The following is a 19,709-nucleotide window of genomic DNA, read 5'->3' on the forward strand; positions in this document are numbered from 1 at the left end:
TTTTTTTTTTTTTAAATATAGCTTTTTATTAAATAGTTCCATATTCAAACTTTAAAGTGGCGGTGTGTATTTTCCTGGCGCTAGGAGGCAGTATATACATTTTAAGTGTAGTTTTACACCATATCCCCGTGACTGTTGCTAGTTTATTAAAACATTACGGTAAATGTCGTTGCCTGTGGAGCAGAAAGTGCGCGAGCTCGACGAAACTCCTCAGACATTGATGGTCCTTCAGTTCATTCCATCGAGAGAATGCAATGCCAGTTGTAGTTTTTTAATGTTGTAGTTTCTGCTCGTGGTCCTGCGCCCGACGATGACATCACCGTACTATGGCAATACCACTCGACCAAAATATGCTGCATCTCCTTTTCACATCTTTTTCTGTTCTTTCACGAGTTTTGGAAGGAATTGAGCAGATTTGTCATGAAATTCGTGTTTCTAACTGCCTAAATGTTTTCAAACAGGATAACGTCACTTCCGTGAGTCATACATCCGACCAATGTAGTTTGACGTCACCGACAGGAGCAGGACCCCGAGACGGCCAGAAGGAAACATGGCGTCTAATATGGCGTCCCCCAAAGACGCTAGATTTTTATGGGTATGTGTTACGAAGCCACAAGTATTTTTCGCCAGCTGGACATCATTTTATTCATTTTCTAGAACATTTTTAAAGATACTTCCAGAGATTAAAGGTAAAAATACACACTGTCACTTTAACTGTTCCGCTGTAAATTCTGTTTTACCGGCTGATGCCCCGACCCGAAGCAGCTGAAAATGAATGGATGGAGATGGGAGCATTGAGCTTGGGTTTCACCGATTAGGAACCTACACTCTCATCATACCTATGTAAATAATGGCTTCTCGTGGCTACGTTGGTAAATCATGAAAAGCCAAATATTTCACAAACATAAGCTTTAGACGCAGCCAACCGAAAGAAAAGTCAGTTCATTATTAAACATTAATCCTGGCGTGTGATTGACATTTCATATCAGTGACAATACTCCAAATAATTAAAAACTGAAATCTTGAAAGGTAATAGCTTCTCAAATCCATTAAGTAGTTAAAGGTTACGAGAAAGAAAAAAGCAGGATTACTGCTCACAGCCAAACTCTTAATTAAATGACACTTCGTAATTTGTTTCTCAATCCCTTTCAGTCTATGAGCACAGCACAGGTTAAATGAATGGGCAATGAAACACGGGTGTCATTTATCGTCATTCTGACGAGACAAAAACAACCCCCCCAGTTTTCTGTCTGTATGTATCAGAGCACAAACACACCAGTATGGAAGACGGGATAAGCAGACACACAAGTCTGAGCAAACTGTTTGCTTAATTACTTTCCTTCTTTTCTGAGCACAGTTGCAAAGAGGGATGCTTCCCCCTCCTGGCTGCAGAAAGAAAAGTCCAAGACGTCTTCAGACTCCAGTGAGGACACACCTGTTTAATCCTGTTTACATTCAGGCTTTTTCCGGTTTTTGATGCCTTTAGGAACCGAAATCAAGATGAGCTCTTGGAATTTGTATTTTCAGCCTTTTCTGGCTTTTTTTTTAAATCACAAATTTTAAAAAGAACTGACTGGAAACGCTAAATTTATCGGCATGCTTGAATGTAAAATGTAAGGTAGAGGTCTGCTTTCTTACCTATAGGGGGCTAACAGAACTCCCTTATTAGAATATTAATCGATGCATCGAGGTGGGAACACAAATGAATCAAATTCTATTTACGTAATGCATGTTTTTTTTTTTTTACCGTGCCATGAATGTGTGATTCTAAAGCTTCTCCAAATACATTAAAAGATAAAAATATGGACCCATTATGGGTTGTATCAACTAAGTGGAAAGCAAGAATTGGACGTGTCCTATAAGTTTTCAGTATTTTTAAAGATTCTGTTAGACTCTGCAGGGCACGTTTCTCCAACAACCTGAGATGTGACTGCTGAATAAAATCCATCTGAACAGAGAAAAGAAACTCTACTCTAGCTGCTGAATTATGATCAGCTCAAAAGATTTAAATTTCCTTCAAAACTATGTATAAATCAACATCTCTATGGCACCCTTCACTTTTTAAAGGTAAGCTAAAAAATGAGCTAATAAAATACCCATTAAAATGAACTAAAATGATATTCCATCAGATGAAAACTGCTTCGATGGGTAATTTATAATAATAGTAAAAAAAACAGAGTTGTGACCAATATTGTTTGAATGTTTTGAATCTAAATCTGTTACTCCTCTAATTGTGTCCTCGTGACCTCATGGTGCTCTGACTAATCAGCAAAATTAACTTAATGCAGAACCGAAAAGTTTTTACCAAACCAGTTAAAAGGACGGACGGACAACATGTGAACCAGTGTGACCAGTCTGCGTCTGGAAGAGAGGATAGAGGGGAAAATGAGGAGGTGTGTGTGTGTGTGTGTGTGTGTGTGTGTGTGTGTGTGTGTGTGTGTTGGGGGGGGGGGGGGGACGAAAGAAAAATGTAAGAGCAGCAAGCCTAGCAGATCAAAGAAAAAAAAGCATGGGAGAGGATATGAGTGCTTTGAGAAGTAATATAGCCGAGATAGCATCTGTTTTCTGTAGCATGCAGGAGGCTTGAGACGAGCCCAGGAAAGAGGCAACGGAGACTGGGTGCACTTTGGCCGAGGATGAGACCAAACACAAATGGGTTATTAAGAAGCCCTCGGTGTCATTTCTGGCTGACATTAACGTGTTTTTTGAAATGATCCATGGACGGAGATAGAGGGGCTTTTCAGGACGCTGACGGTGATTAATAAATAATACGAGCGACGCTTTTGAGGGCAGCGTGTTTATAGGAGTCGGTCTGTATTTAGATAAGACGAGATTAAAGGAAGAAAAAACAAATGTCACCACTCACACACGGCTGGAAAGTTACTAAGCCCCTAGATAAACTTTATACAACACAAAAGTTCAGAGGCAAAAGCTTCAAAAGTCCGTTTGAGATTAAACCGATGCCTTCGACAATACCGTCACACTTTATTATTGGTCGATGATGCAACTTGTTGGTGAATGTTTTCATTGTGTGTAGCTTCCACTGCTGCTAATCTTTCTAACCCCGGCTTTCCACCGGAGCCGTCAGCAGCACGTCATAGCTGCTGATAGGAACCGCTGTGGTCAACAGAACCTTTTCCACGGGAGCCGTCAGCAGCGCGAGTCGGCCGCGTCTCAGGAGCAGCATGTCGCGGCCTTTACGCGCCGGTTCTATTTTCTACGCGCGACGCCTCTGAAACGGGTCAAGTTCGACATTTTTGGGGAAGGAAAGACAGGAAATCGGACGCGGAAATTGAGAGAAGCTACCGAGATTTTCAGAATAAAGAACGTACTGCCTTCCGGTTGCTTTACTTTTAAAAAAGGTTACTAACTGTGCGTCCCCGTGAGAAGTTATCACCTAGCTAGCGGTCTCCTTTGTTTTTCAGGTCTGTATTGGCGATTATAAAACGGACAGAACATAAAACACAAACCATGTTGTAATTTTCTCCTGCTTGTTGTTGTGTTTACTGACGAAGTCACTCGAGTGACTTCGTGCTCGGTCGGTGACAGCTGCTCCCCTGCTGCTTCGCGTCTCGTGGGAAGGGTCAAGCAGCAACTTACGCGAGCAAGACGTGCTGCTGCAGTAACGTGCTGCTGACGGCTCCCGTGGAAACCCGGGGTAATTCTACTCTCGTATTGTACTCTTGTCACAGGTTGTTTGCATCAATCCCTGGGTGTATCTTCATTGGTGGATTGCGGACGGGAGCCGAAGACTGTTGGAGGCTGACTTTGGTCATGAGTGTCAATAAGCTGTCACTGAGCCGGTCACACTGGACAGCCAGACTTGTAAATCACCCTTCACCGTTTTTAATGATTCTGTCCACAACAAAAGATTTGTCTGGGATGGACGAAAAATGCAGCGTGGCCCGGTCTTAAAAAGCTCTAAACATTAGCAGTCAATGTTGCTAAAGTTATTTTATAAACCCTTGGTGGTTAATTCAAAGGGGAATGTCTGAAAGACTCAACTCCTGGAAGCACAGGAAGTGTTACATGTTCCTCCTTTTTCATGTAAACAATCATAACAAACTAAAAAGTTTCTTTTAAAAAAAATGTTGCAAGGAAATTTTAGAGAACAGAGTTTTTTTTAAATAACTACACAATATTTTGGCCTTGGCAATATGCACTGACTGGCAGTTGGCGCTTCAGTCCCAACCATAATTTGAAATAAAGAGGAAAAAACTATCTGGAAAGTGCCTTAGCCATCCTTTTAAAATGTTAACAGTCGAAGGTCCCGCTCAAGACTCCTAAAAATCAAATAATGTCCTCCCGCATCCGTACTGTTGGAGGCCAAATCAGATCCAGATTTCTCCGGTTCAAAAGTCAGCTCTTTCCACCCCTTCCTCTCTATATTCTTTTCCTCACTGCGTTTCTCTGTCATGCTTTATTTATTGCAGGTCTACAGAACCTTTACTGGCACATATGTAGCTTTTTGAATAATCAATAAATAATTATTTTATTATTTAAAAGAATGGTACGGGGGAAAGAAATGAGTTTCATTCTATAAATCCATCAAGTGTGATGAACGGCTGCACTTGTAAAGTTGGACAGGTCTGTGCTTCCACAGTTCACTTCCACATGAAAGGTCGTAAACATGACAGCCGTGTCTCTTTGGGACCGTCAGTTGGAGTGCACGAGGCATTGGGGAAAGGGGATTGTAAATTCAGAGCGATTAATTAACCTTTACATTTGCAATTCAGCCCTGCATCCTTTCTTGTATAGTACCCCCCCCCCCCCACACACACACACACACACACACACACACACACACACACACACACACACACACAATCCGCTGAGAGGTGAGAGACCTGGCCGCAGTCGGTCCAGGAAGTCTCGACGGCTCATTCCAAATGAGTTATTAACAGAATTTTTTGAATAGATGGAAAAATTGTAGCCTGGCCATTTAGTGTCATAAAGGCTGGGTTGGCGAGGCAGCAGGGGCCTCCCAGGGACAGGAGGCAATACCATTACAATCAAATCTGAGATGGAAGAGGGATTGAGCTGTCCATTCTGAATTTTTATATTGTCGGTGGGCCGGGGGAGGAAATAATGCCATCCTGGAGTGTATTAACCTCTGGCTGGTGAGAGAGGACGGGGGGGGGGGGGGGGGGGGTTAGAGTGAGAACGGAGGCAGGCCAAGGGAGCGATTTGAGATTGGACAGTGGGGAAGAGAGGACGGCTAGGACGAGGGAGGAGGGAAACAAAAGGGGGCCAAACAGGGTTTCATGCTTCATACTGGGAAAACCAAAGCGAGCGTGGCAGGGATATGAGGTGACCAAGAGCTGGAGCTGGGATGGAGTGTGTTAGGGAAGAAATAGTGCAACAAGGAGGAAGGGATGGGAAGGAAGGGGAAAGAAGCCTGACTGGGCTGTGAGAATGGAAGGAAAAGGCAGAGGGCCGACAGAAACAAGACGTAGAACTAGAAAATCATTAAAGGAGTTGTAAAGCTGTAGGAAGAATGTTCAGATCCAACCCACTAGAGACGCATCATCTTCTACAAGCGAAGACAATTAACTCTTTCGATTTCATTTGTGAGACTTGAGCAGCTTGACACAAATTTTAGATTTCCTAGAAATACCCTTTTAAGTGCCAGTTTGCAGGTGTGCTAAAACATCTAAATCATGCCTCTGTTACGGCATTTCCACATCTGGATCAGTGCAGTCGGGGCTGTGTGGCGTTGGTTCGGGCTCGAACAGGAGTTAGCAGTTGGGGGGGGGTATAGCTGATGGAAACATTGCTGATATAAATACAGGAACTGCCATGTTGTAGTTTTGGAGCCTGAGTCTCTGAGCCCTCATTCAGGATGTGATTTATATTTATATTTGATATCTAAGTATGAAGTAATTACTAATTAATGAATTACCGTAAATTCCGGAGTATAAGTCGCACCAGCCATAAAATGTATAATGAAAAAGAAAAAATATATATAAGTCGCATTTTGGGGGGAATTTTTATTATTTTTCTTACAAAATCTGAGACCAAGACAAGTACCGGCAACAACAACAGAATAAACAATCAGGGCGCAGCAGCACGCCACGGTCTCCAGAGGATGGCGGCATTTCAAACCCTCCCAGCGGGCAGGGAGAGCGCCCGCAGCATCCCGCCACAGGCTGCAGCAGGTGATGGTGGTGTTTGAAACCCTCCCAGCGGGGCAGAAGAGCTGAAACCTGGTCAGGAGCCGGCCCGCAGCAGAGCGGTATACATAATTTGGTATACAAGTCACTTTGGTATATAAGTCGCAGGACCAGCCAGACTATGAAGCCAGACTTACATTTAATACCGTATTTTCCAGACTGTAACAGAACCGTTTAAGCTCCAATGGCAAATCTGGAAAACAAATGAGCTTAAAACATTTTGTCCATGCATCTTAACAACATTTTAACATAGCATAGCTGTAAATATGTGGTTCTCACGCATTTGTCTAAAACCATTTTAACTTTACAACAAACTACCAGAGACCCAAAAACAAAATCACCATTTGAAGACATGGACAACAAAAGACGTTAGGACATAGAAAACGGCGACCGGTGTTTAGCGCCATGTCGTTTCCTCCGGCATCGCGGGTTCTGGTTCCGCCAGAAGCGCCTCAGGGAAGATACCCAAGTGGAGAGGTGAGTGTTTGGTGACTGTGTTTGCCTTGAAAACCTAGCTTGTTTGCAGATTCACCTAACAGCTTAATCAACAACAACGTCAGTACCTGGGAAAAAAATGGTAAATGCAAATCAGGTTTTTATTTTATTCATTTACATCAGGGAGGAAGAACTTAAAGCTTGTACTGGAACCTGCCACTAGATGGCAGTCCTTTTCAATTTGGTTTCAACTTCCAGGTTCCATTTTTCTAGTATCAAAGGGCTTTTGTCACACCCATCGTCATATAAATATTGGACAATGGGTTTCCATAGACTCCAATAACACGTTTTTGAGGAGAAATGGGAGGTGGCCACCACCGCCATTTTGACTGTGTCACAGGTTCCGTTAAGCCCAGACAATTCCGCAAAAGGGAAGAGAGGTGGAGCTGAGGGTGGGGCTGTAAGGCTGGGATCAACTGACGACACCCGGTCGAACTAGCTACAAGCTAACCCAAAGCCAATGCGTAGGTGGGAGCTAAGCTAACGGAGGTAGCGACCTAGCTACAACTGGAGTTAACTGTGCACAACACCAGAGCTTCTGAGTCAGAGATACGCCGGGCTGACCGCTGGGTAAAACCGGGTGGAACACAGAGGTCTCCGAGGCCTCCAGAAGCCGGCAGCCGCACAGCAGACAAGCGCCGCTGTGATCTGAGATGCGCAGAGCTGCCGCTGGGGAGAACCGGGTGGAAAGGTTTCCATCCAGAGCTTCACAAGCCCGCAGCCCGCGCAGCAGAGATGCGCCGAGCTGCGGGGAGGGGAGAAACGGATGGAAAACATCGGTCTCCCGAGAGCTCCACAAGCCGATAGTCGGAACCCAGCTCCACCAACATGTTATATGTCAACCCATTTTCTGAAGTGCAGCATTATGTTAAATGCACTGGGTTTTACCCTATTACATTTAAATTTCATGGTTAAACAGTACATGTTAAAATCTAAGCTCAGCTCAGCAGTGACCTAAAATACATAAATATCATTTTACTTACAGAAAAAAATGAAGTGGAGACTCCTTGGATGCTCTATTAGTGCAATTAATGCCACAGCAAGTCATTTTGTCCAACAATTGCACAAATAATATCCAAACAAGAATACACGAACACAGAGACTCAAAATCCCGGAACAGTTTCCAAGCCAGACCGAGGCTCTACTGAGGCCTTTCCACGGAGCTAGCTCTGTGGTCACGTGGGTCGGATGCTCATTAATGATACAGAATTTTAGGCTTTTAATAGACTTAAACAGAAGAGTGAGAAAAAAACTCACCCCCCTCAGAGTTGTCATGAGTGTAAACTAGATAATTTAAACCAAAAACATGTTTTGGTACCAGGCAGTAAACATGTTTATTTCTGCTGTGAAATTGGTATTTTTAACATGGGAGTCAATGAGGATTTGCTGGCTTCTGACACCAGCCCCTAGTGGATGAGGGTGGAACTGCAATTTTTGGTACTTCTGGGATTGCTTCAATTTTTCACCCGCATTGTGGGGGCTTGGTCACACCATACGTTTTGACTTGAAAGAGTAACCGAACCTTTCAGCCGTGCAAGCGTCGCAAAAAATGTCACGCAGAATTGTGCGCAGCAATTAGCTGCCGTGACAGTTGATGGATGCATTTCCACGCAAAGCGTCGCACTTTGGACGCTTCCCAGAAGCGTAGTGACATGCCGATTCTCTAAATTTCCACTTCAAGTCTATTTTTACATGCTACACTTCCAGAACACGTCAAGCTATGCATTTAAGCTTCCAGGAGAAAGGCAGGATTACGCAAGATGGTGCTTTGAGGACTGCATTCTTCTGGTTGTTCTGTAAAAATGCTGACAAACAGAACTTCCTGTAAATGGAATGGGGCCATTATTAGTAGACCTGTGGCCTTCTTATTCTTACAAGTCAAAATGTGTGCTGTGAAACTGTGAAAACAAGTTTAAACTTCAAAGTGTGCATTTTACTTGTTTGATTTCTCGCAATCAACTTTTGCCCATTCAAGCAAAATTTAGTCCAGGGCATGGTTCAACGAGACTGTCTAAAATAGAATAGCACAGTTTCTTTCTAGAAAAACTGGCTCCTTCAAACAGAGGGATGAATGGAGGGTCTAAATTAGCCTTGTGAATTTGGATTTTTTTTTATTATTATTATTTGTAACTTTTTTATTTACAAACAACATGGCATACATTCCTTTGTTTAACATTTCCAAGGATCAGGTGCGAAGAACAACAAAAGAGACTTTGCATAGAAAGCAAAGAACATTTGTGAAAGAAACACCTTGTGAATTTGGAAACCCAAAGAAGCAGGACAGAGGATAGGTCTTCAATTCTGTAATCTTTCATCAGCAAAATCATTATGCTACCAGATTAATGGACCTCTTGAGACTAAACGTGTCTACTAAAAGTGTTGCATACTGTTTAAAGAATGATGGGGCAGCAGGAAACTGTCATGAAACCGGATTTACCGGATGCACTCGTGTTTGTTTTAATGTGTAGACTCTAAACGGACACAGCAGCAATAACTCACCCACTCATGGAGTCGTCCACGCAGGTAGGTCCCGACTTTTACAGGCTGCCAGTTTAACTTGTTTTCTAAAAAAAACATTAAACTATTATTTTTATTTTCGGCGTGTGTGTTAAACAGACTCATTCTAGTAAATGTTTATATGATTAAACCTGGTTTTAGGCGTTTCGCTGGTTGATTGGGCCACGATTCACCTGCTGCGGCAGCGCGTCTCTGTCTGGACCAATCGCGTCAGAGTTCAGGGGTCACGTGGCAGCGAAGCGGAAGTTGTTGGCTTCTGTGCCGCTAGAGCTTGTTAGCCTTTAGCAGGCTAACAGGCTTGTCGTCGGGTTTTGGCTGTTTGTCACTGAATTTTAAAGCTATGAAAGAGTTTTGACTCAATGAGAGATGAAGACAAGGCGAAAAGGAGAATGATGTTAGTGGGCTTTGCCTCTAAAACTGGGATAAACACGCTTAAAGACATCCGGACGTGTTAAAGGTAACAAGCTTGCTGTTAGCTAACTTGATTGGCCAAGGGGGAAAATCTGTCGTTTAAGGCAGTTAATGAGATGAATGATACAACATTAGATGTTTGTTTTATACATCTGAGATAGCTGACATTCTCTACTTTGGTCATTATTATGCTTTGTCACAAAGCTAACGTTACCTCCAGTCAAACTTCATTAAACACAAGTATTTACTACTTGTTTCTCACGATTATCTCTGTTTTTAGGGGAACTTGGAAATGTCTGTTTCGCTATCTTTAGTTCAGCTCATATATGCCTGATATATTTTGTGATACGTTGTTTATCAGAAGTAACTTGTTGATTAGATATATAACCAAGCACCAGCTAGTTAAAAAGCAGCAAAGGCAAAAGTAAATCTAGTAATGTCCAGCTTTTTAAATGATGCTTACAGACAGAGACCCGCAGTAGCAACAGCAATATGCAGAACTTATGATTGGTTGCTTGCTGTTTAGGGAAGCATCATGTTAGAAAAAGAAGCTTTCTGTGAGCAGTGGTTCCCAAAGCTGGGGTCAGGTCCACATTTTTGGTCACCAAAAGATTCACAGGGGGTCTTGATGATTTCTAGAAATCCAACTAAAATTGGAAGAAAATAGCCAAACTTCTATTTCATGCATAATGATAATACAAAATCAAACTAAATGGTAAATGGATACAAGTCAACATGAGCCAAAGCTATTTTCTTTATGCCCTAGTATGCCCTTGTGTTTACATTCACTATGAGTGTGTTTACATGCAGCCAGTAACCCTTTTAAAACCCGAATATTCACAATAACCTGGTTCCGTAGGTCCATGTAAACACCGCCAAAAACCTGGATATGCTCATAACCGGGTTTTTAAAAACCCGGTTACTACACCTGGGGTAACCCTTTTCTAACCCGAATGTTTGGTCTTGTAAACGCATACCGGGATATCCCCATCAAAGCGTGTGTTCTGCGCATGCTCTGTTCGCAAGGAATCTTGGTCTTTTGAGTAGCGAGACATCTTGTATGCGCCAGAACACCGGAAGTAAACAACAAGTTGGGAGCAACATGGCGAGTCGCGGCACAGCACCACACTTTTGGAGTGACGAGGAAACTAAAGCGCAAACAAACGCGGTCGCTATCTCTTCCGAAATGGGAAACATGTTGTTTTCACGAATACTGGAACGAGAAGAACCGGAAATGACGCATATTGCGTCAGGGCGTAGTCCATACGTCCTGACACTACCCCAACGTCCGCATTTACATCGGGTTATGCAAGTTAGGGGTAACTCTTTCTATTTATGCTTGTAAACGGGTTATTCTGATCAACTCAGAAACCCGAATCCCGACCTTAACCCGATCATAACCCGGATATTGGCTGCATGTAAACGTAGTCATTGTGTTGGGTCTGAAGTTGAAGAGATTGGGAACCTCTGGTTTAAACTTTTCTTTTAAACACTATATTGAAATATAAGACGTTACTTTAAAAAAGGAAATTTTTTTGTAAGCTGCACGATAAATACTAGTGTAGCACTGCAGCTGGTAATTAACTTTGTAGGTCTGATAATTAAACTATACATTTCAGATGTTTTACATCACGTGACACAAATGGTATTGAACATTTTCATTTTTTTATTTGTAGTCTGTCAGGGTACCGAATGTGAATACAGGTTTTTCTCTTGCTGATCTGTGGAGGTCATGGTCAGCTGATGTCTGATATGTGCAGCTACATTTTAAGCCAGTGTTCCTGGTCCATATCTAGAAGTTTTCCTCCTTATCTGCATTCAAAAATGTCACTAATAACAACTGATGTGCGTTATTTCTGAGCCTGAATCAGTTTTTGAACACTGAATTCAACCAACTGTTGAATCTTGTTTTTTTTTGTTTTTTTTGCTCACTATTACAAACAAACATTTAACCTAAGCTAATCGATAAAATATTAAATATAAAACGGGTAAAAAATGTAAGTTGACAATATTGTGTTGTACTTATTAATCAGACGTTTTTAAGGAATGTAAATTTACCTTTGTAAAAGATCTGGCAGCGGGCTGCCCCGAATGTGCCTGACCTAAAATCACCTCTACTAAAGAAGTATGTCGGCCATTGCCTATAAATAAAACATGGTCTGTTCCCATTTTACAGCCGTGCTTGTGTCACATACCTTTTTGTAAACAATAAAATACCCTGGTCCTGTCTGCATGTGCAACACATTTAGTCCTTCCTTTGCTTTTGTTTGCTAACAGCAGTAGCTCAGGAGGGAAAGCGGGTTGTCCAGTAATCGGAAGGTTGCAGGTTCAATCCTGGCTCTGACCAGAGAATGCTGCTGTTGTGTCCTTGGGCAAGACACTTAACCCGCCTTGCCTGCTGGTGGTGGTCGGAGCTCGGCAGCCTCGCCTCTGTCAGTGCGCCCCAGGGCAGCTGTGGCTACAATGTAGCTCATCCCCACTAGTGTGTAAGAGTGTGTGTGAATGGGTGAATGACTGATTATGTTGTGAAGCGCCTTGGGGGGTTGTAGAACCGTAAGAAAGCGCTATACAAATACAGGTCATCTACCATTTCAAAGTAAATCAAAGATGTGTAGGATTCTGAGTTGTTCTTGCCTCCACGTGAAAAATAGCAACCTGGCATGTTTTAGGGATCAAACCCGTTGGATAGCTGCATTTTCAGCAGCTGTTGAACACATCTATGACTTCTTTCTTTCGCCTATCAGGCTGGTGTTTGACCGGTTTTGTGTGTTCCCACAGCTTCCAGCAAACACCGACACAATGAGCGCCAAATATGGCCTGGTGGGCTATAACAATTCACGGAAGCACATTTCCATCTCCATCCCCTCCACCACGGAGGTGATGTCACCTCACATCAAGTCTGTGGAGGAGTTGAGGGTTCTTGGAATCAACCTTAGCAACTTAAGTGCCCCTACACAGTTCTTCATATGTGTAGCTGGAGTCTTCATCTTTTATCTTATCTACGGATACTTGCAGGTGAAGTAAATCCATCAGCTTTCATTCAGTGTGGCAAAAACACGGCAATAGGTTGTCAACCCTTTTTGTTTCGGTTTTGCTTTCTGATAGGAGTTGATATTTTCCGTGGAAGGATTCAGGCCTTTTGGATGGTACCTCACGCTGGTCCAATTTGGTTTTTACTCCGTCTTTGGACTGGTGGAGCTTCAGCTCACCCAAGACAAACGCAGAAGGTACGTATGAAACTGATGATCTGCACGCCTTTATGCTTTTTATTATTATTCATTTATGTCCGGTTTCTCTTCTCCAGGATACCAGGGAAGACTTACATGATGATAGCATTTTTAACTGTGGGCACTATGGGCCTCTCTAATACCTCTTTGGGCTACTTGAACTACCCGACCCAGGTCATCTTCAAGTGCTGTAAACTCATTCCAGTCATGATTGGAGGAGTCTTTATCCAAGGTTAGACGTGAACACTGACAGAGGGAACAAAATACTATGATGGGTTGTGTTTTTGATGACTTTTTTTCCACTGCGGGTTGTAAGAGTTGGTAAATGTAGTACTTTTAGAGCTTAATATACTACCTCTACTTATGACCAATAAGCAGGTTGATATTCTATATAAATATAGAATATCAACCTGCTTGGTCTTTGGATGTTTCATCAGAAGATTCTAGGATTCTTTGTTTATTCAGGGATTGTAAACACTTTGTTTTGATTCAGGAAAGAGTCGGGTTTGTAAAAAGTAAGAATTTATTTCCCAAACAATTAAAACATGACAAGTTAACTAATATTTACTGTGATGGATGAATCTAGATGGGGGAGATGTGATGTGTGGTGCCTATGTGTGTATATGATGTTATCAGAACTTTTGTATCTAGGAGAGCCGAGTTCTGGGTGTAAAAGGGAAAGAATTTGGTTTACGTAAAGCTATGAAGTTGATTATTATCAAAAAGGCATTAGACGCTATCTGTGTGTCTACTTCACCCGCTTGGAGACCCCCGTTTGGATCCGAGATGTCAAGGAGCTGATGACCTCAATGCATGTGATTTGTAGAAAACCCCTCGATGCGACCAAGTCAGTCCCGAGTTGCCTCCTGGTCACACGATAGATGAAGTTGGTTACGTCTTAGAGCAGCTGTTTCTGAGCAGCTGAAGAGCAAGTTGCTTTGTTCTGAAGGAACAGGTTTGTCTGTGTCAGCTTTGCAGCTACCTCCTTGACGGCGTGTCAAAGATTACTCTGGGTTAAAGAGACTTCACTACGGATGGCCGCCGTTTCCGTAGCTTCCTCTAGAACCGACTCACGGTGACGAGCTCTGTTTTTACAGATCGTCATATTTTGATTTTCTAACAAATCAGAAACGGACTTTTAAAGGAGGTTTTTACCAACAAACCTCAGAAAACACACCTTCTTTCAGATAGGAGCTCTGATTGGCTAAGAAAATGTCTATGTGTCCTGACGAGTAACTTATCTCTAATGAAACTTGTGTGAGTGTAGATGATGATGGCCTTGTCATATCAAACATTACTGATCCATATATAAATAAATGTAATAATAACATAACATTCATTTCAAACTTCAGTAATTCAAACACAGATTAATCAAAACATTATTATTCATATAATAGTTGTTCATCCAATCATATTATTATTATTAAACGATTAATGAACTTATAAGTTTTAAATGTTCACATTATATTTAAGAGTTCATTCTTTGATCAAGCAAACAATACGAGCTGAGAGTGTTCGCTTTATTCAGAGGGTTCAAAAATAAACCTTTGATTTAGTTTTTTATTATAAAAACTCCCATCAGTCTAAAAAACTCCAGTCATACAATTTGTACGGAAGTGTTGCGTAACGTTCACTAAGTGCAGTACGCAGAAATTAGCTGCCATAATAGTGGATCAGTGCGTTTCTTCCAGCGTTGCATTTTGGACGCATCTCCGAAGCTCAGCGGGTAAGATCGGGTAAGACAGGAAGTCCAACACGGGAGCATCCAGAAACTTTCAAAACAAAACGATTAGTGCAGATTTTTACTTTAATTAACTAGTAAAAAAAAAGGTTAATTACCTGTGAAACCTTTATAGCAGAGTTAAACGTAACGGGAAAGAAACTACGGATCGTTCTGGATACATGCGGCCATCGTTCACCTTGCTTGTTATCGTGCGAATCGCTTAAATCACGTGTGATCTTGTAGTTCTCTCGTGAGTTTAACTGGCGGGCTCGTCTGCGTGGGATGCTTTTGCTGCCGATTCAGGCCTGACATGTTACCGGTGGGAAGGAGCTAGCAGGTAAAACGTTACGCGCCGCTCACACATCCTCTGGAAAGGCTGGATTACGCCAAATGTGTTTTGTTGTGAATATTTGTTTCTTTTGTCTGACTGATGAGTCAATTGTATTAACTTTATAACATTTTAATTACAAAAGACGATGATGTTCCCCAATTAAAACTTTAAACCAGCCCAGACCATCAGAGTAAAGATGGTGGACACTTCTCTACTGTCATCGTAGGAGTCTTTTGAGCCTTTTAACTTCCAGCACATCCTTCTTATCCTTGTCTGTTTATTCCGGTCATCAGAGTTCAGTCGGTACTACTCACTCTGGCCTTCTCAGGGTTCTGTTTTAAACGTCAGATGAGTTTAGCTCTCCCCCTCCAGTTCCTTCATCTCTCCCTTTCAGGGAGCAGATGTGAGGACCGCAGTCCCCAAAGGGAAAGGGTGAAAAACATTTGTTCACTTGGAATGCAGAAAGGAAAGGAAAGTGGGAGAACGGGCCGGTCGGATGATGGGAGGGGATTCAGGGTTGTGTCTGATGTGAGGCCCTTCAAAGGCAAGCGGGGGAATCAAAGCCGACCACAGCCAACCTGATGCTGCGTCCTCTTGTCAACCTTAAGGCGTCCAGCCGTCAGTCTGGTTTCATCCACTTGTTTTTCTCCCGTGCTTCTCCTCTTTTATCGCAGGTTGTTTTCTACGTTGTTTTATGCAAAACTCCAAAAACTTTGAATTGTGAAAGATGTTCTTGGCTCTAACTTTTATAAGTGACGTGTTTACCTGTTTGACTTTGTTGTGCTGTGTTTGTAATGATCACAAATGGATTAGATTCGACTTCTGACGCGGTTACACTTTACACCATGTTAATGAAAAAGTCTCTGTTTAGGTAAGCGATATAATCTGACTGATGTGTCGGCCGCCCTCTGCATGAGTCTCGGACTCATCTGGTTTACCCTGGCTGACAGCAAAGTGGCTCCAAACTTCAATGTAACAGGTAAATATTGGTGTTTATTTTATTTAAATGAGTCATTCTGATGCTACAGTCACTCCAGAGTTCTCGTGTTGGTCCGGCATCTCAGAACTTGACATTTAGTTTGACCTGCTTGATGGTTTACTGATAAAATCAAACTTATTGAACTATTGGATAAAAAGACTGCAAGTGAGGGAGTGTGTTCTGGCATCATTAAAAACATGAAATAAAAAACGGAAAAGTTGAATAAATATATTCAAATTGATGGTGTCTGCTAGATAGACATGGATACATAGACGTGCCATTTGGTGCTGGAGAGTGTAACAGCATCTCCGCCATATTGGATGGGTTCCCCACTCTCCAAACCCGACTAGAGTCGATGCAAAATGGGCAACTTTGCCCATTTTTTGTGCAGCCTACGGATGCAACAACCGGCGTGCTATTGAAAACCAATCACGTGGGATTGCTATTGACTTTTCTAGCCTACCTGTTGGGATTTCTGCTCATTTTAATTTATTTTATGTGATTATGTTTATATTTTTATTATCATGCCATGTCTGGTTTTGTTTAAAAAAAACATAGTGAAATGTATTTTTTTGTTGGGTAAGCACTTTTCTCGGTAGAAATAAATGCACTGATGAAGACCCATCCAAGATGGCGACCCACTGCTACACCAGCTTGTATAGGCAGCGCCAGTCCATGTCACGTCTACGTATATGATGTCTGTGGTCCGCTAGTACATGTAAAGCTCTTCTTCTGGTGCCATTCCTTTAATTTAGCAGCATTTTGTCATTTCTGACACCCTGGTGGATGATAGAAGAACTGCAGCAGCACTGGGTTCTTAAATTCATGACTGCCTGGAAGTGGTTAAAAAAAAATTCTAGTCTCCTAGTCTGACTATGATCCAGCAGCTGGCATCGAATCACAGGACCTGATTTTTTAACGTTTGTTTCATTTTAATATCGACAGAATCCTATTTTTATTGTTGTATTTAATAAACGTGTGTGTGCGTGTGTGTGTCCTGCAGGTGTTGTGCTCATCTCCCTGGCGCTGTGTGCAGATGCTGTCATTGGGAATGTTCAGGAGAAAGCCATGAAACTTCACAGCGGCTCCAACTCTGAAATGGTGAAACGGAACCATTAGACATTAATATTTAGTCTGTAGGAGGAGGAGGATGATGATGATGATGATATTAATTGAAGGTGTCGTGTGATTTGGTGCTGACAGGTGCTGTACTCGTACTCGATTGGTTTTGTCTACATACTGGCAGGCCTGCTCTGTGTGGGCGGGCTGGGCCCGGCTGTAGCGTTCTGCTCAGAGGTGAATCTATATCCCTGACATTTGATGTGGTTTTGTGTATTTTAATTAGGATGAGGACATAAATGAATACAAACGGTTTAATAATAATGTGTGTCCTCTGAATGTTTCTGGCTTTTAGCCTCAGACGTGTCTGGTCTGTAAATCCTTCTCCTCATCCTCTCTCCTGCAGCATCCTGTTAAAACCTACGGTTATGCCTTCTTCTTCTCTCTCACGGGTTATTTTGGGATCTCCTTTGTGCTCGCCTTAATCAAGCTCTTTGGTGCCTTGGTTGCAGTGACAGGTAAATGACACAAGAACAGATTTCTTGTCTTCACGGATATTTTTACATCCTCTTTAATGACAATATTTCTGTTTTAAACCCCAAACATCGTCATATTTTATGTGTTTTAAACTGTTTCATGTGAATAAAGGCTGGAAAGTTCACTCTCAGCATAAGAAATAGTTTTTTTTAAGTATGAAACTAACTTTTTGGATGGTCCTGTGTTGGCTCTTTTGCAGTGACCACAGGGAGAAAGGCCATGACTATCGTACTTTCCTTCATGTTCTTCACAAAACCTTTCACCTTTCAGTGAGTATCATCACCTTTTGACTTGAAGCACTTCTTCGTTCTAAGTAAACCCACAACGTGCCCGCTGACCTTTCCTTTGTCCAAAACAACTTGATTTGGCCTCCCAGGCTTCCATCCCCTCAGTCCACGCTCAGACCTCTGCTGCTCCTCCTCGTCCTTCTCTCTTTCCTCTCCTACTGACTTGGCCTCTTAACTTAGTGGTGCTGTCAGAAGGGACTCATTTTCTTCATACCTCTGATTCGGTTTCTCCTTTTTAGAGATGCCGACGTGCGTGTGTGTGTTTATTCTGATAAAATAAACTTAGAGGTTGCTTTTAGGCCAAATTCATCCTTCCTGCAGCTGGTTTGTGTCCTGCACTCACAGTTTGTGTGTATTTTTAAGCAAAGGGACCCGTTACCAAAACTAAATAGCAACTGTTAAAACTATATGACATAAAAAGATGATTAAAGTGTTTATTCTTATGTTTCTTTTCTTCCAGGTACATCTGGGGTGGCCTTCTTGTTCTCTTTGGCATCTTTTTGAATGTTTACAGTAAAAATAAAGAGAAAATGAAGCTCCCTTCAATCAAAGACATCAGGAGTTGGCTGCTGGCAAGAAAGAAAGTCAGATTCCTTTCACAGAACGTTTAGAGACACCCCACATCACCTTAACGGAGTGCGATGACCCGTTCCAGGTGTGGTGCCGGTTGTATCGAAGCATTTGCCTGAGCTACCGGGCCACATCACCGCCGACTCTGAGCCGAGGATGGGCATTCAGGGTTTGACCTCCACTCAGCCTTACAAACAGCTGACCTGATTAAACTGTGGATCAGGGACTAACTGGGTTTGGACCAGTACACCACTGGTTAATGAAAACACTATCAGCATCAAACTGAAGGAAAACAATGGGACTGGATTCCCAGTGGGGTCTTGTAAAGCAGAAACATTCCCGACATGGAGTAAAACATGAGGAAGACTCTGAAAGGGAACTCGTGTGCTTAGCTAACCAAATTGCGGAGTTTTGCACTGGAACCAGCTCCAACACTTGAACCCTTGAGTGATTGGAAGAAAAATGAAACGTAGGAAGGAAGGAGAACGTAGGGACGTGTTAATGTCATGACTAAAATGATTGTCGCCCACCCTATTAGAGAAAATAACATTTTGATAAAAAGCCTATTTGCCCCCGCATGTGCCAGAAAGATGGACAAAAATAGTGTTTTACATAATAAGTGTCTTTATAAAAGTATATTTCAGAGTTTATGGCTAATTTAAAAGTAAATATCCAGTGTGCTCGTGTGATTAAGAACTTCATTTGTTCCTCTCATACATTGTCAACTGCCATCATTCATTAATGTGTTTCTGGGTGAAAGGGGACAGGGCTTTTTATAATAAACCTATGTATTTAGTAATTGCTGTCGTGTGTGTTTGTGTGAGGGGGGCTTTGTCAGCCAAACCTTCCTCCCTCCCCATGCGCCGCTTCACAGAACAGCTGAAATGTTGCCAAAATCCATGTGTGTGTGTGTGTGTGTGTGTGTTTACTCATCTAGTGGCCTTGGGCGTGTTTGATTAGGAGACCCGGGGAAAAGTAGCACTGTTAGAAACCAAACGGCAATCTCTACTGTATGGAAGCTGTCGTAGTAATTCTGAGCAATATCTTACCAGGTGCGTCAGTCTCACGATGACGCTTACCAAACACACCCCCCATCACATTTCGGTGCATTTATCTGGTGTTTTTATGGCAGATGTGATTTGCTAACCTAGAAATCCAGACGAACTGTAGAAGCAGTAAAAGATTTAGCTCTGCAGGTCGGCCTAGCCACCAATGTAGTCAGCAGGTCTACCATTGGCTTGGCTAAGCTTAGGCTAGGCCAATCACAGCGCTATGTTTATAGATGGACATTGGGGGGGGGGGGGTTATTTGGCACCATTAAGGTTGGTTTATGCTTGACGCGTCCGTACGGCTCCGCGCGGAAAAGTTGCGTCATTTTAACAACCACGCCCCTCCACCGC

The 19,709-nt window shown here is 42.4% G+C and overlaps 1 protein-coding gene and 1 long non-coding RNA gene across 3 annotated transcripts in view; one reads left to right on the forward strand and one right to left on the reverse strand.

Moving 5' to 3' along the window:
* The window catches only part of LOC129167075 (uncharacterized), a 29,285-nt gene extending 19,970 nt beyond the window's left edge, over positions 1-9,315 (reverse strand). Inside the window, exon 1 of the long non-coding RNA XR_008565908.2 lies at positions 9,168-9,315. This is a non-coding gene — a long non-coding RNA (uncharacterized lncRNA). The remainder of the gene's footprint in view (positions 1-9,167) is intronic.
* Positions 9,092-19,108, forward strand: slc35b3 (solute carrier family 35 member B3). Of its 2 annotated transcripts, none has more exons than XM_015955430.3 (10): positions 9,092-9,191; positions 12,375-12,611; positions 12,702-12,823; positions 12,901-13,055; positions 15,749-15,856; positions 16,860-16,957; positions 17,060-17,152; positions 17,322-17,433; positions 17,652-17,721; positions 18,200-19,108. In XM_015955430.3, exons 1-10 carry the CDS (start codon positions 9,174-9,176, stop codon positions 18,348-18,350), a joined length of 1,164 nt encoding a protein of 387 aa, XP_015810916.1. In that variant the 5' UTR covers positions 9,092-9,173; the 3' UTR covers positions 18,351-19,108. The 2 variants fall into 2 exon arrangements, with proteins under 2 accessions (XP_015810916.1, XP_015810917.1); XM_015955431.3 differs by lacking the exon at positions 9,092-9,191 and adding an exon at positions 9,446-9,642.
* Positions 19,109-19,709: the final 601 nt, after the last annotated feature.

This window comes from Nothobranchius furzeri, chromosome 7 (genome assembly GCF_043380555.1).
Source record: "Nothobranchius furzeri strain GRZ-AD chromosome 7, NfurGRZ-RIMD1, whole genome shotgun sequence".
Taxonomy (NCBI): domain Eukaryota; kingdom Metazoa; phylum Chordata; class Actinopteri; order Cyprinodontiformes; family Nothobranchiidae; genus Nothobranchius; species Nothobranchius furzeri.

Bases quoted from the DNA above. Each gene is read 5' to 3' on its own strand.
- slc35b3 (XM_015955430.3), top strand. The intron at 16,958-17,059 runs GTGAAACGGAAC...TGGTGCTGACAG, and splicing joins GCGGCTCCAACTCTGAAATG to GTGCTGTACTCGTACTCGAT. The intron at 17,722-18,199 runs GTGAGTATCATC...CTTTTCTTCCAG, and splicing joins ACAAAACCTTTCACCTTTCA to GTACATCTGGGGTGGCCTTC.